The sequence below is a fragment of the Phyllobates terribilis genome, unplaced genomic scaffold (genome assembly GCF_046119375.1).
Source record: "Phyllobates terribilis strain yellow unplaced genomic scaffold, ASM4611937v1 Scaffold_4__5_contigs__length_816908805, whole genome shotgun sequence".
NCBI lineage: Eukaryota > Metazoa > Chordata > Amphibia > Anura > Dendrobatidae > Phyllobates > Phyllobates terribilis.
In genome coordinates, this window is record NW_027362764.1 from 136,062,275 (window position 1) to 136,090,229 (window position 27,955).

Consider the following 27,955-nt stretch of genomic DNA (forward strand, 5'->3'; position numbering starts at 1 on the left):
GGCATGAACATAAAATATGGTACATGCCTGCTCATAAATTCCAGCAAGATTCTCTCGTCTTGCTTTCCAGAAATGAAGCTCTGATGATGGTCCTGGATTGAGACCTTTCAAAAGCGTCTGTGCAGAATTTGTTTCAATGACATCTCGAACCTGATATGACCACTTTATCAGCATTGACTCAAATGCATGGAGCGCTCCTCTGTCGAATACATTTTCCCTGAAAGAAATGCACATAACATGTATTGAGAGGATGCAAGGCAAAAAAGATAATTTAATGATGTACAGACCAAAAGTTTGGACACACCTTCTTATTTAAATATTTTTCTGTATTTTCATGACTATGAAAATTGTACATTCACACTGAAGGCATCAAAACTATGAATTAACACATGTGGAATTATATACTTAACAAAAAAGTGTGAAACAACTGAAAATATGTCTTATATTCTAGGTTCTTCAAAGTAGCCACCTTTTGCTTTGATGACTGCTTTGCACACTCTTGTCATTCTCTTGAGCTTCAAGCAGTAGTCTTTTGCTTCCTCCCCTGCCCAGGAGCTGTGGTATGTTCCGTACACGGTCAGATACAGACAATTTTTAAAATGAACTTTCGTTCGTGGGAAAACCCCTTTAAATATAAGTAATGTTGACTGTGAGCCTGAGTGGAGAAAGGGACTGATGTGATGATATGTTGGTGCTATAAAAACCATAATACATAGGATACAGTTTAATAAGTGGCTATATTGGTCACAAGCCTATTCGATCTGTAAGGAGACTGTCCAGCTGCTGTGCCCCCCCCCCCCCCACTCCGAAGACATCAATGCTACTGTGGTATAGAATATGTAGGATGTGAATAATGTTTTGCTCCTGATATGTTTCCTTGTGATAAGTGCTAATTTCCCTGTGGGCTGCAGTACTAACTAACGGTCAGAAGATGTCACTGTCTAGAATGTAGGTGAAAGGTGAAGTCTGCTTAGCAGCAAAATCAGGCACAGACACAGTGTGAGAATTAAGGCCAGCCTAGAATGGGGTGGCGGAACTGAGAGTTAGTGCCAAGTTCAGGAAGTGTCAGTTCAGTTTAGGAGAAGGGTGGTGACAGCAGTGGTCATAGGCAATAGACTGCTAGGGACAACATGAGCCTGTTACTCTGGGCAGTGGATTGCCATAGAACCCTTCCGTGTGAAACCATCTGTTGGCCTGGGAACCTCAAGATGGATGTCAGGGCCCTTGGGTGCACTTAGCCTGTGAAGCTGCAGGGAAAGAGGTACTAAAACTCTGAGGCGGAAGGTGATGGAATCCGGGTGCACTGCTAGTGGTGGAGAAAAATTCCTAGTGCTAGGGAAGTTAGCAAGAGGCATGCTCTACCCATACCAAGAACCAGGGCTGAAGTTATGTCCGGTACCTGTGGGAAAGACTGTAACCCGTTGGGCCCTATCCTATATGCCTGATTGTACAAGCTGTCAAGTAAAAGTTTGATTGTTTTTAAGAATTTCGTGTCTCCTGGATTGTTTGCTGCAAAAGCTCTGGAAGATGAAAGCCTGGAGCCAGAGAAGTCCTATAGGCCAGAAGTAAGTGTGATGCACCCCACACACAGGAGCACCCTGGGACTGTGACACGTTTTGTCTGTAGGGTGCCATAGCGAGCAGAGGCAAAAGTTCGCCCACGACTATCTCGCTCAGGCACTTTACAGATCCAAACATACAGAAATCTGTGGGGTACTCAGGCAGCACTGGAAGAGGAGTAGTGGGGGACTGGTGAGGTGAATATACCTTTTATATTATTTTACAGCATTCTGAATAATTAAAAAAATAAAAATTCACAGGTGGACAACTCTTTTAATGATTGCTGTGGATCCAACCTCAGAACACCCGCCAATTCGGAGAATGAAAGAGCAGCAACTCTACCTAAGCTCTCTGTCCCCTTTATAGTTTTGCCTCTGCACCAGGGTGGTTTTCACCACTTAACTTCCATGCAACTTTATTCAAGTGAATGGAGTCAGCAGCAGTTCCTTGTTGTGAAGAGGATGCAATGCTTAGGGTGAGAGGTGAACAGGGAAGGTGAAGTCCATCTTCTCATACCAGCTGGGACGTGTGTGCAGGTATTACACTTCTCCTGGCAGTTATTCGTTGACATGACATCACCTCTCAATGTGGAAGTGCAGAAGGTCTAAGCCTTTAAGTGATGGCATATTTTAATGACATACCATACCTAGACGTCGTTTGTAGCATTTTGGCAACGTTATTGCTTAAAACAATGCTGGTGTTTTTTTTTTTATTGTTTAATAGAGTGAAAAAACGACAGTAAAATAGATTCCACAAACACCTTGAGAAAATGCACCAAAAACCCACTGGTGGCCAAAACTGTAAGAACAAACGCTCATAAAATGGGTTTAAAAACAGCAGAGTTTCCTAAAGTGTCTTTTGCTTGAAAAACTGGCAGGTTTGCCCGAGTTTAAAAGAAGTTATACCCTAAAATCTGTTGGGGTTCCATGCTCTCAGATAATCTCTGTATAGCAAGTTTATCCTATGGATGACATATTTCACCCTTTGCAATGCAACCCCATCTTTTTGGAGTGATATCTGCAGAAGTAAATATCGTATTGCTGTGAATATCGTTAAGGCATTTCAGCCATAGGAGATGATCCACAGTGGAGATGCTACATAGAAACATACTGTTACGCACGTGGTTGGGGAACCACTGTGGCACGGTTCGGGGAGAGCCTGGAGGGGAATAACTATGCGACCACCTGGTTCTTCACTAAAGCCCCTGATGTTGTGGTTAGACTTGAACCCAGGTGGATGCCAGGTACCTCTCCAGGACTGACTCCAGAGCCGCGGCAGCTGACCCCCAAGCAGGGAAACAGGACCGGCCAGGAACTGGTTAAAAGGTGGACGTGCGGCTGGTAAACAGGACAGGTACTGGATCAGGAATGGACAGGATAAGTTCAGGAACACAGGACGGACTCGAGTACAGGATCACAGGTGCAGGTTCAGACTGCACTGGTGAGGGTAGCGATATAGGTGCAGACAAGACGGATCGGGCTCAGGACTTGGTAGAGGCAGGATGGCTTCAGGAACAGGTTCCAGTAGGGCAGACAGGATCAAGTTTAGACAGGGTAGGCAGGATGGACAGGATTAGGGAGCACAGGTACAGGAACCTTAAAAGTAGGTAGCTGGAAACACACTGATTACTAAAGTTGGTAAGGCACCTCCCAACAAGGGAGCGTGCCTTAAATATCAGACGTTTCCCAGTTATTGGCTGGGAACATTTTCAGAAGTGAACACGCTGCCCCTTTAAGAGGAAGGGAGCGTGCGACCTAAGCACACTTCCAGGAGACCTACATGTAGTGTACAGGTCCTGGGAGGAAACAGACACTGGAGGAGCGCAGGTGGGTAAGTGAACACGATGGCATCCTTGCTGGGAGGAGGAGGAAGGGGGCGCCGGTGCTGTTCTACCACATACTCTAAGATTCATGCAATCAGAGTCATGCAGATAGACACCATGAAGCTACATCTCTTGTTTCACTATGAATATCCTACGTCTCGTATATATTTTCTAATAGGAAATAGACTTTAGAAAGTTATCAATAGTTTGACTGTATTTTCTTACTTTTTTAGTGTACCAAACTGGTTAGATTCACTAATTGCTAATTTGGTAGGAAGAGGTAAGATGGTTCTTCCAGACAGAAGTCCTTTCACAATCAGGATTTTATTCTTCAGAGACTCCACATGAAGCTCCATATCTTGTGAATTGACGCTAGGCAAAGACTTGGAACTCTTCTTAATAGAGAGCACAGGCATCAAGACCTGAGGAATAGATGTCATAATTAGAGAAAAGGCAGTTTCTTCAGAAAAAGTACATACAGTTCACAAAGAAAGACATTCCTGTTTTTTGTAGTCTACAGTTATTCTGTGCAGCATAATTAGTGCAGAGAGGACTTTAGTGGTGAAGTACCAGGTGCCAGAGCTACCTTTCAGGCTTTCTTCTAAAGAGCTCATTAAAATACTGAATAGATTCCACTGAATATGACGCATACGGTGGCTCTTGTGTGATCCTTACAGGGGAATGTGACAGAAGGTAAAAGAGAAATGTTAGCAAGCAACAGGCAGATTAGGTGAACCACAAAACAAGATTATAATGTTCTTGATAGGGAAATCTGAAAATAATGCACTGCCTTACATATCTGTAATCCATATATATAACCATTATATTCCGCTGCACAATGCACAGCTATCTAGTCTTTGCTCATAGTTGCATTAATGAGGTCTGCTTGGATTTCCATCAGACTTTCCAATACTTAACCTTAGTCTCTAGTTTGCTATTCTTGCCATTCAGACTTTAAAAGTGCAGCTAACCCATGAATTATTTCAACTAAAAAATAAATTAGAAAACTAGCTGTTGTAAAGTATTTGTATGAGCACACACAACGTGTGAAATAAGTACTGAACGCATCAACCATTTTCTAAGTAAATATATTTCTAAAGGTGCTATTGACATGAAATTCTTAAACTAAGTTATGTGTAATAATGAGAAATAACACAGGGAAAAAGTATTGAACATATGAAGGAGAGGTGTAAAAAGCCATGGAATGTCATGACACCAGCTGAAATCTATCAGTAATTAGAAACCAATCCCGCCACTTAGTGAAAAATAATATCATATGGTTCAACTGATGGCGTATAAAAAGGTGTCTCATTACCAAGGTGCCACACAAGAAAGATCTCATGATGGGTAAAACCAGTGAGCTGTCTCAAGATCATCGCAACCTTATTGTTTCAAAATATACTGATGACATTGATTACAGAAGAATTTTGAAACTACGGATGGTTCCAGTGAGCATTGTTTGGGCCATAATCAGGAAATGGAAAGAACATCATTTCACCATAAACCGTCCATGACGTCTGGTGAGAATTTCATGTCAATAGCAACTTAGAAAATTGGTGACGTGTTCAATACTTATTTCACCTGCTGTAAGTAGAAGGGGGAAATTAATATTCACATAGCAGGTGTTTTACCCCCTAGAGATTATTCTGTGCTATCACAGCATCCAGGCCTGCTGTAAAGCACATCCTGTACATTTAGCATCATTACATATCAGTTGTGTGATATCATTTGCTTTCTGTTCCTTGTTATACCACCATATAACAGCTGTCCAATAAATGTGTTGGGTTGTTTTAATGTCATCTCTTGTGAGAGTGTGTATGGAGCATGGACAAGGGTTTCCCGACCCCTGGCAGAAGAGTAAAGAAGACCTTCCTGCATTCCACCAGAGCACCCTGTAAGATTCGGGTGGAAGCACTGTGGCATATTGAGGTGATAACTTATGAAGACACTGCACACAAAGGAGGTTTAAAGGAGTGTTACATGTAACTTGCTATTTTAAGCATATATAAAACACATATCACTGATGCAGTATATTATATCAATTACTCTCCTTTTCAACAAAATTAAAGAAAACATAGCCTGAAAGTTAAAGATGTTGCCCATTATTTTTAGGCTATGTTCACAAATTGCAATTTTTCAGCGTTTTTTTAATGAAAATTTTCAGTACCAGCAAAGTCTATGAAATTCCAGAAATCTCATGCACACACCTTGGTTTTTGTTTGATCAGTATTTTGTGCTTTGCATGGCTTTTTGCAGTGGAGCATATCACTTCTTTCAGCGTTTTTTCACCCTTTGGAAGTAATGGGTTGTGAAAAAACGCTGAAAAAAAACGCCTAGTGTGAACATAGCTATCAGGTTTTGCTGCGTTTTTACTGAAAAAAAAAAATAAATAGAGCAGTATGTGAAATGCATTTATTTTTGTGATTTTACCATCTTGTCTTTGTCACCTGAGAAGGCAGTTTGGATTAGAACAGTGTAATTAAATTAGTTATGTAAACATTGTAAGTGTAAACATTAGCTGAGCTAGGTGTGAGATTGAACAATACCCATGGCCCACGGAGGTGTGAAGTTGAACAATGCGCTGAGCAACTGAATGGCAGACCATAGTGTGAAAATAAATAGTGTCCTACAAACTCAATGCACTTCCAGGGTCTTAAAAAAATATTCCTGAATGAATGTCAGGCAAATATGAAAGAACATTTTCCTGTCAGGGAAATATTAATGTCAGGAAAATGTTCTTCCATATTTGCCTGACATTAATATTTCCCTAACACTGAACAATTCACCTCCCCCCACTGTTACATTTGTAATTCTGGTTAATATGGTTTCACATATATCTAGCATTGGTGACCTGTGTTCATGCTTCTGTTAGGAAAGCAAAGCTGAACTTTGAGATTCTGAAGAACGCACCAAAACCTGCGTTTTTTTACCTGCCGAAAGAAAAAAAACACTGACAAAACTCCTAGTGTGAACATAGCCTTACACTGATGGCCTATCCTTAGGATAGGTCATCAATGTCCGATCATGGGGGTGCGACACCAGACGCCCCCGCCGATCAGCTGTTCCCGGTGTAGGCGGCGGCCGGAATTGCTCAGTTACGGAGCTGTACAGTGCAGCTCCATCAGTTCTATAGTGGCCGCCGCCGGGTGCTGCACATTCACCCGGTAATCAAATTAATAGGGGGCGGATGTGCAGTACCCTTCCATGGCCACTATACAGTAGATCTAGCTGTGCTTTGCAGCTGTGTAACTGGTCGGTTCCAGCAGTCGCCGACATCAGGAACAGCCGTTCGGCAGGGGAGCAGTGTGTCATGTCCCCACCGATCAGACATTGATGATCTATCCTAAGGAGAGGTCATCAATGTTAAAGTGGTGGACAACCTATTTAACTATTAATTATTCTATTATAAAATAACTATTCAAATCAGATTTGTGATATTGTATTCCAGTATACCCACAAATGAAATATTTAGAAGACACATATATCAAAGTATAGATAAACAAGGGATCAATACATAAGCGTACATATTTCAAGCATCCTAGATGTAACATAGTTAGGCTGTGTGCACATGTTGCATTTTTACTGCGTTTTTACAGTGCAGATATGTCACAAAACCAGTAGGGTTTCCTGAAGCCAGCAAAGTGTATGAGAATCCTTAAGTCTCATGCACACGTTGCTTATTTGTGATTTACATATTTGGTGCAGATTTAAATCTGCAGCATGTCAATTCTGTCAACGTTTTTGCTGCAGATTTCACCCATACTAATGAGCGGGGAAAAATTGGCAACAAAAACGCAAATAAAAAACGCAGCAAAAAGAAAAAAAAAAAAACAAGATGTTTTTGCCACTGTGTTTTTCCTGCCAAGAGACGCAGAAATGGTACAGAAATTTCTACACCAAAAACTGTGCAAATTCCCTTAGACTGCGGAGTCTGGCTACTGCGAACAGGCAGAGATATAAATTAGTCAAATATTGACAACTTACATAGGATACAATGTTACTTTTCTAGCTTCCCACAGTCTAGTTGTTAAAACCAACCCCTTATTATTTCCCTGCACTATCAGTTATTTATACCTACATCCAACTGATGTGTTCCTTATTTACTACTGCCAGGCGATTTACCCCATGTATTGCTAATCCTGATGGTAAATCCAGATAATACAGTTTGTATGACAGCGCTGTCCTGTACTTATATCTCCAAGTAGCACCACACTGTGACAGGGTGCAGTGTCCCGCACCACATATGCTCCTCTATAAACTTCTTTATGATGAATATGCATGCTTGTCTATTGCAGCCCTTGTTTATCGCTGACTATATTTGGTGATATAGGGTTTCTCTAAATATTTCCTTTTGTGGGTATACTGGAATACAATATCACAAACTTGACTGAATAGTTGTTTTATATTAAATAGATTAATAGGTAAGAATTAGCCTAGATGATCTGTGATCATCTTATAGAGGACCTGTCAGCAGGATATTCAATCCCTAACTAAAGTTATGAGTGTAAAGTCCCTTTAATGCTTAATATATTCATACCTTTCTAGCAGAATTTCATTGGGGCATTTTTGAGAAATCTATTAAGTTTTATTCTCGAGTGCATGTGGACAGGCACTTCACTCGCCAGCTCTGCTGTACTTCACCACCCTCAGTCAGTCTCTGGCCATTTATTGACACGTCACATCAGTGATCTGTCTCCCCTGTACATGCACCATTATTGAACAGGTTCGTTTCATCAGAAAGTGAAGCACCAGCTTAGTGAGCTGATGACATGACCAGATCAATGTACCGACTCCTGCAAAGTCATTAGGAGCTTACTTCGCAGGAGCCATCACTGCGATGAACCCAAGCAGCAATGCCCCTTCTGACAAACTGAACTGGGCAACAACAGCATTTGCGTAGGGGAGACAGGTCACTAAGGGAAGAGTGACCTGTCAATCAATGCCCGGAGGCCGGCAGTCAAAAGTAAAAGTACAGTAGAGCTGGGAAGTGAGTGAATTGCCGTTGCACTTGAGAATAAAACTTCAAAATTAGATTTCTCAAAAATGCCCCAATGGAATTCTACTAGAAAGGCATGTATGCAATAAGCATAAAAGGGGCTTTACATTCATACCTTTAGTTAAGGGGAATCTGTCAGCAGGTTTTTGCCATTTCATCTGAGAGCAGCGTGAAATAGGCAAAGAGAATCAGAATCCAATGATGACGATGTATCACTCAGTTTACTGGGTGCAACTATTCTGACACAATCAGAGCTTTTAAATTTAGAATGAATCAGAGCTGAGAAAACTAATCCAACCCACATCACAGCTAACCCCACCCCAGCTAACCTACCTCACCCCCACCGCGGCTAACCTACCTCATCCCGACCGCAGCTAACCCCGCCCACAACACAGCTAACCCTGCCCACAACACAGCTAACCCCGCCCACAACACAGCTAACCCCGCCCACAACATAGCTAACCTCTCCCACACCACAGCTAACCCCTCCCACACCAGGCTCTCTGTACAATGTCCATACACAGTGAGCTGCTTATCGCAGGAAGGGACGTTGTCGGACTAGTCCAGCAATGTTAATCTCTTACTGATAAATCCTTCACAGTTATAAAACTTAACACACTGACAAATGACACATCCCTGAATTCTGTGTTTCAGCCTCCATCTCCTGCTGTGTTCAGATTACAGTGCAAAAACCTGCTGACAGATTCACTTTAAGGGTTTAATATCCTGCTGACACGTCCTCTTTAAACATATACAGTTATATGAAAAAGTTTGGGCACCCCTATTAATCTTAAGCTTAATGTTTTATAAAAATTGGTGTTTTTGCAACAGCTATTTCAGTTTGATATATGTAATAACTGTTGGACACAGTAATGTTTCTGCCTTGAAATGAGGTTTATTGTACTAACAGAAAATGTGCAATCTGCATTCAAACAAAATTTGACAGGTGCATAAGTATGGGCACCTCACCAGAAAAGTGACATTATTATTTAGTAGATCCTCCTTTTGCAAAAATAACAGCCTCTAGTCGCTTCCTGTAGCTTATAATGAGTTCCTGGATCCTGGATGAAGGTATTTTTGACCATTCCTCTTTACAAAACAATTCCAGTTCAGTTAAGTTTGATGGTCGCTGAGCATGGACTGCTCCCTTCAAATGATCCACAGATGTTCAATGATATTCAGGTCTGGGGACTGGGATGGCCATTCCAGAACATTGTAATTGTTCCTCTGCATGAATGCCTGAGTAGATTTGGAGCGGTGTTTTGGATCATTGTCTTGCTGAAAGATCCATCCCCTGTGTAACTTCAACTTTGTCACTGATTCTTGGACATTATTGTCAAGAATCTGCTGATACTGAGTGTAATCCATGCGTCCCTCAACTTTAACAAGATTCCCGGTGCCGGCATTGGCCACACAGCCCCAAAGCATGATGGAACCTCCACCAAATTTTACTGTGGGTAGCAACTGTTTTTCTTGGAATGCTGTGTTTTTTTGCTGCCATGCATAACGCCTTTTTGTATGACCAAACAACTCAATCTTGGTTTCATCAGTCCACAGGACCTTCTTCCAAAAAGAAATTGGCTTCTCCTAATGTGGTTTTGCATACCTCAGCCGACTCTGTTTGTGGCGTGCTTGCAGAAAAGGCTTCTTTCGCATCACTCTCCCATACAGCTTCTCCTTGTGCAAAGTGCGTTGTATAGTTGACCGATGCACAGTGACACCATCTGCAGCAAGTTGATGCTGCAGCTCTCTGGAGGTGGTCTGAGGATTGTCCTTGACTGATCTCACCATTCTTGTTCTCTGCCTTTCTGATGTTTTTCTTGGCCTGCCACTTCTGGCCTTAACAAGAACTGTCCCTGTGTTCTTCCATTTCCTTACTATGTTCCTCACAGTGGAAACTGACAGGTTAAATCTCTGAGACAGCTTTTTGCATCCTTCCCCTGAACAACTATGTTGAATAATCTTTGTTTTCAGATCATTTGACAGTTGTTTTGAGGAGCCCATGATGCCACTCTTCAGAGGAGATTCAAACAGGAGAACAACTTGCAACTGGCCACTTTAAGTAGCTTTTCTCATGATTGCATACACCTGGCTATGAAGTTCAAAGCTCAATGAGGTTACAAAACCAAAAAAAGGGCTTTAGTAAGTCAGTAAAAAGTAGGTAGGAGTATTTAAAACAAGAAAATGATAAGGGTGCCCATACTTATGCACCTGTCAAATTTTGTTTGAATGCAGATTGCACATTTTCTGTTAGTACAATAAACCTCATTTCAAGGCAGAAACATTACTGTGTCCAACAGTTATTACATAGATCAAACTGAAATAGCTGTTGCAAAAACACCAATTTTTATAAAACATTAAGCTTAAGATTAATAGGGGTGCCCAAACTTTTTCATATAACTGTATAAATATCATGGTTTCCACAGTACAACCCATTTATATATCATTTTTTTTAATACTACAGTCACTTTAATATAGTTAGGCAAAAATGGTTTATCTTAGGCTAGGGCTACACGGCGACATGACAAGGAAATTGCAGCGTCACATCGTAGCATTGCATCTAATGGTTTTCAATACTGTTGCATTGTGATTGCAACACAGTCGCAAACACAGGCGGATTATAATGAGGGCAATCTGGGCTACCACCCGGGGCCCCGGGGCTCCGAGGGGTCCATGGCCAGATTGCCCTCATTATAATATGTGCGGCGCCGCGGCACATACCGGCAGTCAGAGGCGGGGGGCCCCCGGACCGCTCCCCCAGCCGCGGCGCACTGCCGCTGCTTTTTCTTCGGCCAGGCCAGCACTGCACCTGTTAACTTCCCTGTATACTGGCCCGGCCGCATCATAGCTAGGAGACACGGCCCTGTGCGCGGCCGTATCTCCTAGTGTGACGTCACGCAGTGCGCGCCCTGCACTGCTACTTACCACCGGAGAGGAGCTGGACGACGGGAGTCGGGGGATCGTAAGTGAGTGTGTGCGAGTGTGAGTATGTGTGTGCAGATATTCTGTGATGTCTGTTTATATGTATTTTTGTGTTTCAAATGTGTTTATGCGTGTATTTATATATGTGTGTGTGTGCGCGTGACGCCGTGCGGCCTCCCGCTGTCTCTGGGGGGGCGCCGTGCGGCCTCCCGCTGTCTCTGGGGGGGCGCCGTGCGGCCTCCCGCTGTGTATAGATGGCGCCATGCGGCCCCTTGCTGTGTATAGATGGCACCATGTGGCCCCCTGCTGTATATAGATGGCGCCGTGTGGCCTCCCGCTGTGTATAGATGGCATCGTGCGGCCTCCCGCTGTGCATAGATGGCTACATGCGGTCTCCCGCTGTGCATAGATGGCTACATGCGGCCTCCTGCTGTGCATAGATGGCTACGTGCGGCCTCCTGCTGTGCATAGATGGCTATGTGCGGCCTCCTGCTGTGCATAGATGGCTATGTGCGGCCTCCTGCTGTGCATAGATGGCTACATGCGGCCTCCTGCTGTGCATAGATGGCTACGTGCGGCCACCTGCTGTGTATGGGAGGATTGTGGCAGCTCATATTGTGTGTAGGGTCTCATACTGTATATAGGGGATGTCAGGATACTTAATTGTGCTCAATATTAAGTCATACAATTAATGTAAAAAAAAAATTATTATAATATACAAATATTGTGCCAAATTAATTTCACGTGAACTATCACATGAGCTATCACAGGGGATCATGTGACATGCCACGTGATTCATCATCAGGTGTGTGTGTGTGGGGGGGCCCACGCCTTCTAAACTACCCGGGGCCCTTGCTACTCTTAATCCACCCCTGGTCGCAAACGTTTCCAAATGCAATGGAAACACAAACACAACTCACTTGCCATAGACTTCAATGCATGTCACATGCGACTGTGACTTGCGTTCAACTTCTCACCAATTTGGCCATTTTTTTTACAGCAAAATCACAACTCTAAAATAGTTGTGCAACAGCTGGTCGCAGAAAAGTTGCACAGATGTTTTTTGTTGCGTGACTTTTCTGAAAATTATGGTCGAGTGTCACATGTTGTCGTGTAACCCTAGCCTAAATGTAATAGTGCACTTCTTTAACACTCAGATTCAGGAACAGGTTATAATTAGTGATGAGTAATGTTGAGCATTCCGATACTGAAATATCGGGTATCGGCCGATATTCGCGGTATCGGAATTCCGATACTTAATTCCGATACTTTTACAATATCGAATACCGGAATCGGAAGTTCCCATAATGCCTGCCCTCTGCAGTGTCTCTGAAGGATGACAAGCTGGATGGCAGCGCTCAGCTGAGATCCAGCCTGTCATCAGAATGCCATCCCAGCGTGGGAGAATTCTCCTGATCGTTTAAAAGCCGGCGGGCGGTAAAAAACCGCCGGCTTTTAAACAATCACACAGCCCCATACTGCTTCCCCGCAGCCTCCCACCCCAATCCTCCGCTCCCCTCGCCACCTCCCATCCCGATCGTAAGTTAGGACCGGGCGGGGAGCGCAGCACCAAGGAGCGGGGAGCGAAGGACCCGGGCGGGGAAGCCGGCAGTGAAAAGACTTCACCGCCGGCTTTCCCGTTCTGTGCTGCGCTCTCCCGCCGGTTATTTCAAATGAACAGCTGAGGTATCAGGTGATGCTGATCAGCTGTTCATTTGAAGTCGCCGCGGTGCCCTCAGAGGGTTCACGTGAGTTCATGCTTGACTGCATTGCATGAACTCACATGAACTTTCCCACGGCGGCACAGGTCAGCCTCACCTCCCAGACGATCAGCCCGTCATGATTGGTGTGTGTGTGTGTGGGTGTCTGTGCGCGGTGTCTGTGCGTGTGTCTGCGAGTGTGTGCGGTGTCTGTGCGATGTCTGTGAGTGTGTGGGTGTCTGTGCGTGTGTCTGAGAGTGTGTGCGGTGTCTGTGCGATGTCTGCGGGTGTGTGCGTGCAGGCAGATATAGGCCGATAGACACTACTACTCCCATCGGCCTATGTCTGTCCCCCGTCCACTCGTGCCAGCAGGATACGTTTCATTGGTGGCCAGTGGTTACCTAAAATAAATTAGTTTATACATTACCTGTCCCCGCCGATCGCCACCTAAAATAAAGTAAAAAATAAAAAACTACACCTATACACCTAATTCCCCGAAGCCATCGATCTCCTGTAATAAAATATAAAATAATAAACCACAACCTTATCCTTACCCCTCCGTAGTAGTCCACGAGTGTCCCACGATGATCTCCAGTTTAGAGCAGCCACATAGAATGTGACCGCTCTGAACCGCCGCCGCCGCTAGAATGACGGGGCCGTAAAGCAGCCCCGTCATTGGATAAGCGGGTTCGCCGGAGTTCAGGCAGCGCTGCTCCGGTTAGCTCCTTTACGGCCCTGCTGTATCGTGAGAAATTCCCACGGTACAGCAGTGCCGTAAAGGAGGTCTCCGGAGCTGCGCTGCCTGAATGCACTCCGGTGACCTCAGTCAGTGGCTCCTGCTGCCGGGAGCGGACGTGTTCCCGGCAGTGTGAGCTTACAGCAGCCATGCACAGCTGTCACCATCTCCAGATGTGACAGCTGTGCATGGGAGATCAGCGCAGGAACGTGGACTGGTAACTATTTTTTTTAGTAAACTAAGAATTAAATAAAATTGTGTGTTTTATTTCAAATAAATTATTTTTTTCTGGGTGTAGTGTGTTTTTTCTTTTTAACACTTTGTAGGTTAGTAATGGGGGTGTCTTATAGACGCCCATCATTACTAACCAGGGCTTCATGACAGCTGGAGCTGACATGAACCCCACCACTATTACCCCCTGCCACCGCACCAGGGCAGCGTGGAAGAGCGAGGCTAAGTGCCATAATTGGCGCATCCTATGGATGCGCCATTTCTGGGGCGGCTGACGGCTGGTGTTTCTAGCCTGGGAGGGGGCCAATATTCATGGCACCCTTCCTGGGCTATTAATATCAGCCCCCAGCTGTCCGCCTAGCCTTTGCTAGCTATTAAATAGGGGGTACCCCACATCATTTTTTGGGGGGGGGTCCCCCATTTTAATAGCTATTAAAGGCTAGGTATTCAGCTGGGGGCTGATATTAGTAGCCTGGGAAGCTCCGTGGGTATTACCCACTTCCCAGGCTTCAAACATCTGCCCCAGCCGTCTGCTTAACCTCCGCTAGAGCCTAAAATTATGGGGGATCCCACGCCAATTTTTTTTTAAATAAATCCTTTATTTTAACACTAAATGACATTTGAGGAGTTAATAAAGATGCAGTCCCTAAATTATTATTTATTTTTTAATTAATTTTTCCCAAAAATTTTGACGTGGGCTTTGCCATATTTTTGGTATGCCAGCCAGGTACAGCATCCAGCTTCTATGAACGCGCCATTTTCCGGGGTGGCTGCGGACTGCAATTTGCAACGGGGGGGGGGGGGGAGCAGAAAGCTTAGGCCTCCCTGAGCTGCAGATTCCAGCCCCCAGCTGCCTAGTTGTACCTGGCTGGACACACAAATAGGGAGAAGCCCCACGTATTTTTTTTTTTAATTATTTCATGAAATTCATGAAATAATAAAGAAAAAAAGGGCTTCCCTATATTGTTGTGTCCAGCCAGGTACAAATAGGCAGCTGGTGGTTGGGCGCAGCCCGTTCCTGCCTGCTGTACCTGGCTGGACACAAATATAGTGCGAAGCCCCACGTCAATTTTTTTTAAATTATTTCAGGAAATTCATAAAAAAATTGATGTGGGGCTTCGCCCTATATTTGTGTCCAGCCAAGTACAGCAGGCAGGAACGGGCTGCGCCCAACCACCAGCTGCCTATTTGTACCTGGCCGGACACAACAATATAGGGAAGCCCTTTTTTTAAAAAATTATTTCATGAAATAATTAAAAAAAAATTGACGTGGGGCTTCGCACTATAGTTAGTTAGTAATGGGGGTGTCTTATAGACGCCTCTCCATTACTAACCTATAAGCTGACATCAACCCCAGCCCTATTACCCCACTGCCACCGCTACAGGGCAGTGGGAAGAGCGAGGCTAAGTGCCAGAATTGGTGCATCCTATGGATGCGCCATTTCTGGGGCGGCTGACGGCTGGTGTTTCTAGCCTGGGAGGGGGCCAATATTCATGGCACCCTTCCTGGGCTATTAATGTCAGCCCCCAGCTGTCTGCTATTAAATTAGGGGGGACCCCACGTCATTTTTTTGAGGGGGTCCCCCATTTTAATAGCTAGTAAAGGCTAGGTATTCAGCTGGGGGCTCATATTAGTAGCCTGGGAAGCTCCGTGGGTATTACCCCCTTCCCAGGCTTCAAACATCTGCCCCAGCCGTCTGCTTAACCTCCGCTAGAGACTAAAATTAAGGGGAACCCCACGCCAATTTTTTTTTAAATAAATCCTTTATTTTAACACTAAATGACAAGTACAGTAAGCAACACTGTCACTGTACTTCATATATATGTGACTGACATGTTTCTATCTATCTAATCTATGTGTGAAGCTCTATTCTGTCTGTTATAAATTGTCGGGTACCGCTGCTGAATTGCCGGCCGGCTTTTTTAAAGAGACAGTGCATGAAAACACAATTATTTTTTTAAATAAATCCTTTACACTAAATGACAAGTACAGTAAGCAACACTGTCACTGTACTTCACATATATGTGACTGACATGTTTCTATCTATCTAATCTATGTGTGAAAATCTATTCTTTCTGTTCTAAATTGTCGGGTACCGGTGTATGCCGCTGATGAATTGCCGGCTTTTCATGTAATACATTCTACATTATTCTTAGTTGTTTTACTTCATGTAGAATCAACCTACAAGGAAAGAAAGGGTTTATTTTCATTCCGATATTTGCATTAGTTTTCGGTATCGGAATCGGCGATATCCGATACTTTTTGGGTATCGGTCCGATCCAATCCGATACGATATTTCCTGATATCAGAAGGTATCGCTCAACACTAGTGATGAGCGAACGCGCTCGCCACTACTAGGTACTCGCCCGAGCATCATAGTGCTCGACAAGCTCGGCGCGTATTTCCGGGTTGCTCGGGCGGGAACTCGGGTCCCCTCCCGGCATGTTTGGTGCTCTTTAGAGAGCCAATGAACATGCAGGGATTGCCTGCCATGCACTGTAATGCCGTAGCCATGTTGGTTGTGGGCATTACAGTGATTGGCTGGCAGCACAGCGTCATCAGGTCTATATAAGACCTGGCGCCGCCATGCTCGTCACAGTCACTCCGGATCAGACAGTGTAGGGAGAGCTGCTGCTGTGTCAGGGAGAGATTTAATTGTGTATTAGGTAGTGTAGGGATAAAAACCGTACATTACACATATCCATCTTAACAAACAGTCCTTTTGAGGACTAACTAATCCATCTGCAGAGATATCAGGCAGGCAGTGTATATAGGCAGGCAGGCAGGGTATATAACAGACTGCAGTGCACATAGGACAAGAGGCTCCATTCCAGTTCTGCCTTCTGCTGCTGTTAGATATTTCTAGAAAAAGGACCAGGTCTCAGGGGCCAGGAATAATTTTTTTTGCATCTTAATCCTCATAATTTGCTTAAAAAGCAATCCAGAGAACACGGTTTTTCTGCGCCATTTGCTTGTAGGCACTGCAGAATACAGCCAGGTCCTTTCCATATTACAGCGATAAAAATCCAGCTATTTAAAACTGTGTGTTTTCTCCGTCACACGGATCACATATACGTTTTCAGAAAATACTGCCATTTCTGGCCCGAATTAAATATTTTTTTCAGTGTGTCAGCAAAGATTTTGACACTGGTTTGCAGTTCAAAACAGTTACCTACAGGCCAAGTATTTAATACTGTGTTTTCTCCGTCACACGGATTACATATATGTTTTCAGAAAATACTGCCATTTCTGGCCTCCACTAAAAAAAATTTTCAGTGTGTCAGTGAAGCAATTCACAGCAGTTTGCTGTTCAAAATAGTTACCTACAGGCCAGATATTTAAAATTGTGTTTTCTCCGTCAAACGGCTCACATATAAGTTCGCTCCAAACTCAGTCATTTGTAGTGAGAGTGGAAGATACTGTCCTCCATTTAAAATGGGCAAGGCACGTGGCAAGGACGTGGAAGATACTGTCCTCCATTTAAAATGGGCAAGGCACGTGGCAAGGACGTGGAAGATACTGTCCTCCATTTAAAATGGGCAAGGCACGTGGCAAGGGACGGGGAACTGTATGTGATAGTAATGGTGCATGCAGAGGCCGAGGACAAGGCCGTGGGCAAGCCGAAATTGTGCCACAACAAACACCCACATCTTCTCGCCTGACCTTCCTGTCCCAATTTCTAGGGGACCGCAGCACACCACTATTGTACCCAGAGCAGTGTCAAAAGGTTGTTGGTTGGATAGCAGATAATGCTTCCAGTCACTTAGCCTCCACCACCACCCTGTCTTCCACACGGTCAAGTCTCAGTAGTCGTGAGTCTGGACCGCATATTCCTCACCCTGATCCTCCTTCCTCCCACCATGCCGAGTACCCAGAGACAACTGATCCCACACTTGGACACTCTGAAGAGCTGTTCACTTTTCCATTTATAGATTCGGGCCTCTCGCCCGGTCCACTTGAAGCAGGGCAAGAGGAGATCGCGTGTAGCGATGCTCAAATATTTGAGCAGCCACGGTCACACGAAGGCGATGGTGGGAAAGTGTCACAAGAGGTGGACGATGAGGAGACACAATTGCCAGTAAGTCAGGAGGAGGACCAGGGTGCGGAAGTGGAAGACGAGGTGGTGGACGATATAGTAACTGACCCGACCGGGCAGGAGGACATGCAGAGCGAGGACAGCAGCACACAGGGGGAGGGAGGCAGAGCACCCCAACAGGCAGGAAGAAGCAGTGTGGGGGCCGCAGACAGAAGGCAGGCAACCGTTCCCCGTAACACCAACACAAAGGAAGTTGCCAGTACAACTGTTAGGTCTTCCCGAGTCTGGTTGTTTTTTAAAGACTCTGCCGATAACCCCAAAAAGGCCATTTGCACCACCTGCCAGGCCATCATCAGCAGGGGTGGCAAAACAACCAGCCTGACCACCACCAGCATGATCAGGCACATGGCAGCAAAGCATCCGACTTTGTGGGCCGAACCCCAGGGTCCAGGAACAGTGTCTGCGGGTGGCACCATTGCTTCTTCCGCTGTTGTGGATGCAAGCCAATCCCCTTTCCATGGTGCATGCGAAGATGCCTCCTGCCTGCACCTGTCGTTGCACACAAGTAGCAGCATCAGGAAGCACGTCCATGTCCTTGTCCCAGCGCAGCGTTCATTTGTCCATACCCCAGTCCTTGGAACGCAAGCGCAAATATGCAGCCAACGCCCCACAGGCCACACTACTAAACTCTCACATTTCACGACTGTTTGCGCTCGAAATGTTGCCTTTTAGGCTCGTGGAGACGGAGGCATTCCGCAACCTGATGACGGCGGCCGTCCCTCGGTACTCGGTCCCGAGCTGCCACCATTTCTCCCGGTGTGCCGTTCCAGCATTACACAAGCACGTGTCCCAAAACATTAGCCGTGCTCTCAACAACGCAGTTACCGGTAAAGTCCACCCAACCAAGGACAGGTGGACAAGTGCTTGTGGGCAGGGACGGTACATCTCGCTGACGGCACACTGGGTTAACATAGTGGAAGCCGGGATCCAGTCAGACCTTGGGACGGAACACGTCCTTCCGACGCCATGAATTGCGGGCTCTAGGTCAATCAGGATTGCCCCCATGGTCTACAGCTCCTGCACCTCATCCTCCTCCTCCTCTTCAGCCTCCATCTCCGAAATGACCACATCAGTCACAAGCTGGAAGCACTGCAGCACTGCCTCGGCCAAGCGGCAACAGGCTGTGCTGAAGCTAATATGCTTAGGTGAAAAACTGCACAATCCTGAAGAGTTGTGGACAGCTCTGAAAGAGCAGGCAGATTTGTGGCTAACACCGCTGAACCTACAGCCAGGAATGGTCGTGTGTGACAATGGCCGTAACCTGGTGGTGGCTCTGAGGCAAGGCGAGCTCACACACATACCATGCCTGGCTTATGTGCTTAACCTCGTGGTTCAGCGGTTTCTCAAATCCTACCTGGAGCTGCCGGATCTGCTTGTTAAAGTACGCCGCCTGTGTGCCCATTTTAGAAAGTCAGCTACAGCTTCCGCCGCACTTGCAGTGTTTCAGCAGCGTTTGCAGCTTCCGGCTCACAGACTGGTGTGTGATGTCCCCACGCGTTGGAACTCTACACTGCAGATGTTGGGAAGGATTTGTGAGCAGAAGAGGGCAGTTGTTGAGTACCAGCATCAACAAGGCCGGCGGTATTCAGTTCAGACTCCACACATAAGACCTCAGGAGTGGACATGGATGTCAGACATATGTACCATCCTCCAAAACTTTGAGGACTCCACCAAGATGATGAGCGGCGATGACACCATAATTAGCGTCACTATCCCGCTTCTCTGTCTTCTGAAATGCTCTCTGCTCACAATCAAAGAGGATGCATTGCAGGTGGAGCGCGATGAGATGGAGCAAGGAACCATACAGGGTGATTACACACAGCCAAGCCTCATTTCATCCCAATGTGGATTGGGTGACAATGAGGAAGAGGAGGAGGAGGAAGGACAGGAGCTAGTTTCATGCACTATAGACGGTACTACCTGCACAGCTGTCATACCGTCTGTTCAGCGTGGATGGCCATAGGACAGAGAGGACGAGGAGGAGGAGAGCATGGTCAGTCATCCTCTTGGTGAGGACACGGAAGTCTTGCCTGTTAGTAGTCTGGCACGCATGGCTGAGTTTATGTTACGCTGCCTTTCCCATGACCCTCGCGTTCTCAAAATTTTGGGTTACATCCATTACTGGTTGGTGACCCTTCTAGACACACGCTACAAGGAGAACTTTATATCTCTTATTCCTGAGGCGGACAAGTCTACAAAAATGGGGCAGTACCAGAAGGCCCTTGTTGCAGAACTATTAAAAAAATTCCTATCTGAAAATGCTGGCGGCAGAGGGCACACTTCGTTGGACAACCAAGGAGTACAGGCAACTTCAGGAGTACAACTTCAATCCAGCAGAGACAGGGGAACACTGTCAAAGTTCTTAGAGAGTTTTCTCAGACCATCCCATTGGACAGGCCCTGAGGCGCGAGGTACTCTTGAAAGGGGGAAGACCGGGGTATAAATACTTTCAGAGCAAGGGAACCGGAACTGCCGGGGCCGTGCCTCTGGTTGCAGGGGGAAGACAGACTGCGAGCACAGGAGTCAGGTGACTGGGAAGTTGGGGGCGTGTCCAGAGTGAGAGCTGGGAGGTCAGGTGACCGAGAGACTGGTGACATGGATAGAGAGAGGAAGAGACAAGGACATTTGCACGGTAAAGTGGAGCTGGGTCCTGCTCAGCAGAGCAGTGTGAGAGAGTCCAGGCTCCTGGCTCCAGGACTGGGAGCAAAATCTGAGTGCAGTGGACCGGAGGAGTCAAGCCGACTAGAGAAGAGACACAGGGCTGGTGTAGCCGGGCACGTGAGGTGCAGTGTTATGGACTAGGGGCTCAGCGGGTAGAACCGGAGACCGCCCTCTGCTGCCTGAAGCCGGAGCATTGTTTGGGCGGGGAAGCCTTAAGAAATCAACACCACTGCCTTGTGGAGGAAAAGAGTCAGCCAAGTGTAAAAACTGTCGTTTATAACCGGTTCGACTCTGTCATTTAAAGACTTTTACCTGCTACTTTCCTTGTTTTCCCCCATATTTTCCCCTGATACTCCCTGCATGGAGATTTACCCTGTTATTATAAACTTCCCCTGTTTATTAACCCTGTATTGGCTGCTCTGTGTTTCTGTGTCGCTGCATCTAAAGTACCAGTGTTACACTCTCATAAGGAGTTCAAAGTTTGGGAAGATGCTGAGGGAGTACCTTGCCGAGGGTACCAACGTCCTCCGTGATTCCGCTGTGCCTTATAATTATTGGGTATCCAAGCTGGATACGTGGAATGAACTGGCTCTCTATGCCTTGGAGGTCCTGGCCTGCCCTGCCGCCAGCGTTTTATCAGAGATTTATTAGTGCCGCTGGTGGAATTATAACTGATAAGCGCATCCACCCGTCAACTGAAAATGCTGACAGGCTGACTCTTATAAAAATGAACAAGGGCTGGATTGGGCCAGACTTCTCAACACCACCAAATGATAGCAGCGTAACAAACTCAAATCCAGTGTCTTTTCTTGAGAGGTGTATTCCCATGCACCTTGTCACACCCACACATGGGTATACGCTTCCTGATTTTGGCTATTTGCTCTTGTCCTCCTCCTTCTCCTCATACTCCAACACCATATCACCAGGGTGACCGTGGTCCGTGATGCAACACCCACATAATTTTTTTAAAGGGTGATTTTGATGCCCGTAAAAAAAAATTTTGATACAGTATGTTCATGTATACCCCCCAGGGGTAAATGTTTGTCAGCCCATACACTTAGTGCATGGGCATTACAAAAATAGGAGGCCCGCTTCTTTCTAATGGGAACATTTTTTTTTATGAGGCCCTCCTCCACGTCTCTCCTAAGGGTCATTGAATTGCCTCCAAATTTTTGGCAGCCCTTGCATTCACTGCATAGGCCAACACTATGGGAGACTCTCTCCTTTCTAATGGGAATTTGTCGTTACTGTGGCCCTGCTCTATGTGTCTTTAAATTCTTAGTGGGTTTTTTCCTAAAATTGTTAGCCGTTGGACTCACTGCCTACCCTATAACTGTATAGCAGACTCTCTCCTTTCTAATGGGAACATGTCGTACCTTGTTACTATGGCCCTGCTCTATGTGTCTTTAAATTCTTAGTGGGGTTTTTCTCAAATTTTGGCAACCCATGCAGTCACAGCATGGGCATTACCACTTATAGGAGACCCGATCCTTTATAGCGGGAACATTTTTTTTTACTGAGACCCTCCTCTATGTCTCTTCAAAGGGGTATTGGGTTGCGTCCACATTTTTGGCAGCCCTTGCAGTCACTGGATACGCAATAACAGTATAGGAGACCCACTTGTTAATAATGGGAACAACAAAGCATAGCCGGCTGATGGCTCTCTAACAATAGCGAGGGCCGACAACTGGCCTTTTAAGAATAATAAGGGCCGTCTGATGTCCCTATAAAAATAGGCTTTATGACTTTCAGAGTCCCTCCATCATAAATAAAACAGGAAGTGTCTGATGATTTGTCACACACCACATTGCCAGCTAAGGTTGTAAAATGTTAAAATGACATTTCCCGGTGAATGCATTTGTCTTAACAAATAACATAAAAAATACAAAACAATAGGATCTTTCTTTAGTATAAAAAACAGTGTCAGCAATTTAACAACAATGTAATCACAATGTTCAGCTCATGCACCTCCTCCTCCAACTCCGAAATGACCACATCCGTCACAAGCTCACAGCACTGCAGCACTGCCTTGGCCAAGCGGCAACAGGCTGCACTGAAGATAACATGCTTAATGCTTAATTGACAAACCGCCCAGCGCTGCAGAGTTGTTGAAAGCTGTAACACAACAGCCTGACTGGTGGCTCTCACCGCTGAACATACTGCCAGGCATGGTCGTGTGTGACAATGGGCAGAACCAGGTGACGGAGAAATGACAGCCGGGGTAGATACGGTTTCCCTCTATGCCAGTCCTTTCACCGAGCTAAAGAATATGGCTGTGGTGAAATACAACTCCCACTGAGAACCTGTTTCAGATTGAAAAACATTGTGCCCACCAGAGGATTTGACTCTGAGGGCTAAACTTTCTCCCCCGCTCAAGAGCCCCATAGCACCTGCAAAGATAGCGCTATCATGAACTTTCCTGAGGTAGAAGCCAAGGCACACCAGAGGATTCTCTGGTGGGACCGTCCAACCCTGCCGAGAAGCAGTCCAGGCTAAAAAAAGTGTGTGGAAAGGTTCCAGGACACTCTATGGCTGCTTTTTAAATGGGGATCGGCCATGCTTATGCATGTTATTTCTCAAACCGCATTACAGATCAGGCTATTGTCCAACTCTGTATTCAAGAAATTAAATGAGCAAAGAAAGATGTGTGTGTGTCAAAGCACCACCGACAAGGGCGAGTTGATGTGGGACGGGCTGCCATTGCTTCTGCAACAAGCTACATTACAGGACTTCCTGTGAGAAATGACATGCAGGGTAAAAAGGGTTTCCCTCTATGCCAGTCCTTTCACCGAGCTAAATACAACTGTCAGCAAAAAAAAGTTGTGGACTGGCTCCGTACCGTCCCTGGCCACATTCACCTGTCCACGTGTTTGTGGTTAGGCGGTCCTTCCCAGTAAGTGCACTGGGGAGGGCACGGGTAATGTTGTGGGACCCGTGCTTGTGGAAGGCGGAGGCGATACCGGGAAATATAGTGGCGGCTGGGGACCGAGTATGGACACCCGGCCGCCACCGGCATGAGGTTGTGAAAAGCTTCCACCTCCACAAGCTTAATAGGCCACATTTCAAGTGCAAGCAGCTGTCAAAAATTTGGCAGTATAGTATTGCAGCCTGTGGGTGGGTGGGTGGGTGGCTGGCTGCCTGCATACTTGCGCTTGCATTCCAAGGAATGGGGTAGGGAAAACTGAACGCTGCAGTGGGACAAGGACGTGGACGGTGATTGTTGCAAGTCTGCAACGACAGGTGCATGGCGGGAGGCATCTTCGCATGCGCCAAGGATCACTTAACAGGGATTCCCTGTTAAGAGGAACAGAGGCCGCTATCTGCAGACCAGACATAACCTCAAGAGAAATGTGCTGTCTTCCAGGAGCAAAAATTAAAGATGTGTCTGACAGGATATCAAGACTCTTCAGACCTACAGATCACTACCCATTCCTGCTAATACATGTGGGAACAAATGACACCGCAAGAAAGGACCTGGAAACCATCTGCAGTGACTTTGAAGACTTAGGCAAGAAAGTGAAAGAATTGGGAGCGCAGGTGGTCTTCTCATCCATCCTCCCAGTGGATGGCCATGGAACAATGAGGTGGAATAAGATTCTACAGGTGAACAACTGGCTACGTCGATGGTGCCGTCAACAAGGATTTGGATTTCTGGATCACGGAATGAATTACCTATACGATGGACTACTTGCTAGAGATGGGGTGCACCTTACGAAGACTGGAAAACATGTATTTGGAAGTCGCCTTGCTACACTCATCAGAAGAGCTTTAAACTAGAACAATGTGGGAAGGGAAGCAAAAGGCCAGAAAAAGCCATACAGCTGACAAATACTATTGAGATCTCTGCTACTGGAAGTGGAAAAGAAGAACAAAGACAAAACAATTTAAATAATAAAAATATGGGAGGAAGAGAAACCAATCACAAACTAAAATGTTTTTATACAAATGCACAAAGCATGGGCAACAAACAAGGAGAATTGGAACTACTAATGCAGGAAAAGGAATATGATGTCATTGGAATCACTGAAACTTGGTGGGACGATACACATGATTGGAATAAAAGGCTAAAAGGATACAACTTATTTGCAAGAAACAGACTTGATAAACGAGGAGGAGGTGTCGCATTGTATGTTAGAAAAGCGTATATCTGCACAGAGATTGAAGCTTCAGAGACTGGGAGTTCTGTGGAAACTGTTTGGGTAAGAATACAAGGAGAGAACAACGGAAAGGACACCATTGTAGGCATTTACTACAGGCCACCTGGGCAAGCTGAAGATATGGATGAACTCTTTATGTATCAAGTGACCAAGTTCTCCAAAAAATATGACGTAGTGGTCATGGGAGATTTCAACTATCCAGACATTTGTTGGGAATCTCTCTCAAGTAAAACTAACAGGTCAAGCAAATTCTTATCCTCTCTTGCTGACAACTTTATCTTCCAAAAGGTAGGGGAGAAAACAAGGGGATCTGCTACTTTGGATCTAATCCTTATAAACAGGGAGGAAATGGTTGAGGAGGTAAAGGTGGCTGGGACCCTAGGAGGCAGCGATCATGCTATTATAGAATTTTGGATAACTAGAGGAGGAAGACATGTGAAGACTCAAACTTCAAGGTTAGATTTTAGAAAGGCAGATTTTAAGAGACTCAGAAAGAGAATAGGAGGGATCCAATGGCTGGATGTCCTTAAGGACAAAAATGTCCAGGAAGGATGGGAAATTTTTAAAAATGAGATTCTCAAAGCACAATCGTTAACAATCCCGAAAAGTAGGAAGAATGGGAAGCATTTAAGGAAACCAGGATGGATGAACACAGAACTTAAACACATGCTAAAAAGAAAGAAAGAAATGTTTATTAAATGGAAAGAGGGAGGCATATCTAAAGAAGATTATAATGCAGTCTGCAGATCCTGCAGGGCACGTATCAGGTTAGCTAAAGCTGACAATGAATTAAGGCTTGCAAGAGATGTCAAAAGCAATAAAAAAGGATTTTGGGGGTATGTCAAAAGTAAAAGAAAAGTCAAAGATGCTATAGGTGTAACGGGTCTGGGAGGCGGAACCTCTGAGCTACTATACAAGGGGGCGGTCCTTGTAAGGGAGCGGGTGGCGACCAGGGAAGACGGGCAGGAAGTCACAGCAGGTGACCGGGACAGTCTCTGAGTGAACGGGCTGGAGGTCACGGCAAGTGACCGGGGCAGTCTCTGGATGAACGGGCAGATGGTCACGGCAAGTGACCGGGGCAGTCTCTGGATGAACGGGCAGATGGTCACGGCAAGTGACCGGGGCAGTCTCTGGATGAACGGGCAGATGGTCACGGCAAGTGACCGGGGCAGTCTCTGGATGAACGGGCAGATGGTCACGGCAAGTGACCGGGGCAGTCTCTGGATGAAGGGTTGGTACGACCTGTGGTGGCTGATGATAGACGTGAGCTCCCAGGTGAGCAGGCGAGAGTCTCTGGATGAACGGGTGGTCACAGCATGTGACGGCGGAGCCTCCAGGAAGACCAACAGACAGGCGGCAGATGAGCGCACCCAGGTGAGTGGGCAGAAGTCTCTGGACAGGCGGGTGGTCACAGCACGTGACGGCAGAGCCTCCAGGTAGGCTAGCAGACAGGCAGCAGATGAGCGCTCCCAGGTGAGCGGGCAGGAGTCACTGGACAGGCAGGTGGTCACAGCACGTGACGGCGGAGCCTCCAGGTAGGCTAGCAGGCAGGTAGCAGATGTGTGCTCCCAGGTGAGCAGGCAAGCTGGTCCATAGACAGACTGACAGGAGTTGGAAGGCAGACCGTCGGACCTCAGGCAAGCAGGCAGGTGGCTGAAGTGCGCTCCCAGGTGAGCGGACAGGCTGGTCCTTAGACAGACTGACAGGAGTAGTAAGGCAGACCGTCGGACCTCAGACTAGCAGGCAGGTAGCAGATAATCAGGCAGGAATAAGACAGCAAGCTGGCAGGAATCTGGCAGGTATCTGGCAGGTAACTGGCAACGGGACCTGAGGGCTGAAGCAGAGTAGTGAACAGTGCAACAACATTGCTCGGGCACCTCCATTTTGGAGGAGGTGCCTTATATATGGTGAAGTCCTCCGGCCATTGGCCGGGTACTCCTTAGGACGGCGCGCGCGGCCCCTTTAAGAGGGAGGGAGAGCGCGCGCGCGCGCCCTAAGCACAGTGGCCGGGAAGGAGCGCGCGCTGCCAGCAGAGCGGGAGGAGGACGCCGGGCACGGAGCAGAGAGGTGAGGGGAACAGCGTCCCTGCCTAGCAGAGGGCAGGGACGCCGGCGCTACAGTACCCCCCCCTTTAGGCCCCCCCTTTTTTAGGCCAGACAGAAATTTAGCTAGGATAAGAGGGGCATGGATGTTCTCCCGGGGCTCCCACGTTCTCTCCTCAGGACCAAACCCCTTCCAATCTACTAGAAAAAAGGTCTTTCCTCTTACCCTTTTGGTGGCAAGAATGTTCTCTACCTCAAACTCGTCCTCAGCAGAAACCGGAGCAGGAGGCGTACCTGTAGACTTGGAAAAAGAGTTAAGTACCACAGGTTTGAGGAGAGATACATGGAAGGAGTTAGGGATCCGTAAGTTGGCCGGGAGTTTCAATTTATAGGCCACCGGGTTGATCTGACTGATGACCTCCAGAGGACCGATGAACCGAGGCCCTAACTTGTAAGAAGGTATCTTGAGTCGGACATATTTAGATGAGAGCCAGACTTTATCTCCAGGACGAAATTGTGGAGGATCCAGGCGTTTTTTGTCAGCGTGTCTTTTCATCCGTTCGGACGACTGAAGGAGTGCGGATCGGGTACTCTCCCAAATGGAGGAAAATTTGCTAACGAGAGATTCCGCAGCCGGGTTGTCCACAGAGGTGGAGACAGGAAAAGGAATCCGAGGATGCTGACCGAAGACTACAAAAAACGGGGATTTGGAGGAGGATTCGCTCTCGTGATTGTTATAAGAGAACTCGGCCCATGGTAGGAGATCCACCCAGTCTGAATGATGGGCATTAACGAAGTGCCGGAGGTAACTGGTCAGGTTCTGATTGATCCGCTCCACTTGACCATTGGACTGTGGGTGGTAAGCGGAAGAGAAGTCCAGGGTGACGTCTAGCAGTTTACAAGTGGCTCTCCAGAAACGTGAGGTGAACTGTACCCCACGATCCGACACGATGTGGAGGGGCAGGCCATGAAGACGGAAGATGTGGCGGATAAAGTCTTTAGCCAGCTCAGGTGCAGACGGGAGGGCTGGCA

At 46.4% G+C, this 27,955-nt stretch overlaps 1 protein-coding gene across 1 annotated transcript in view; it reads right to left on the bottom strand.

Moving 5' to 3' along the window:
- DNAH11 (dynein axonemal heavy chain 11) overlaps positions 1 to 27,955 on the bottom strand; it is a 481,578-nt gene that overhangs the window by 417,631 nt on the left and 35,992 nt on the right. Inside the window, exons 4-5 of the mRNA XM_073677778.1 lie at positions 3,607 to 3,803; positions 28 to 217 (exon numbers count right to left, since the gene is read on the bottom strand). Of these exons, the coding sequence (XP_073533879.1) occupies positions 28 to 217; positions 3,607 to 3,803 (387 nt within the window). The remainder of the gene's footprint in view (positions 1 to 27; positions 218 to 3,606; positions 3,804 to 27,955) is intronic.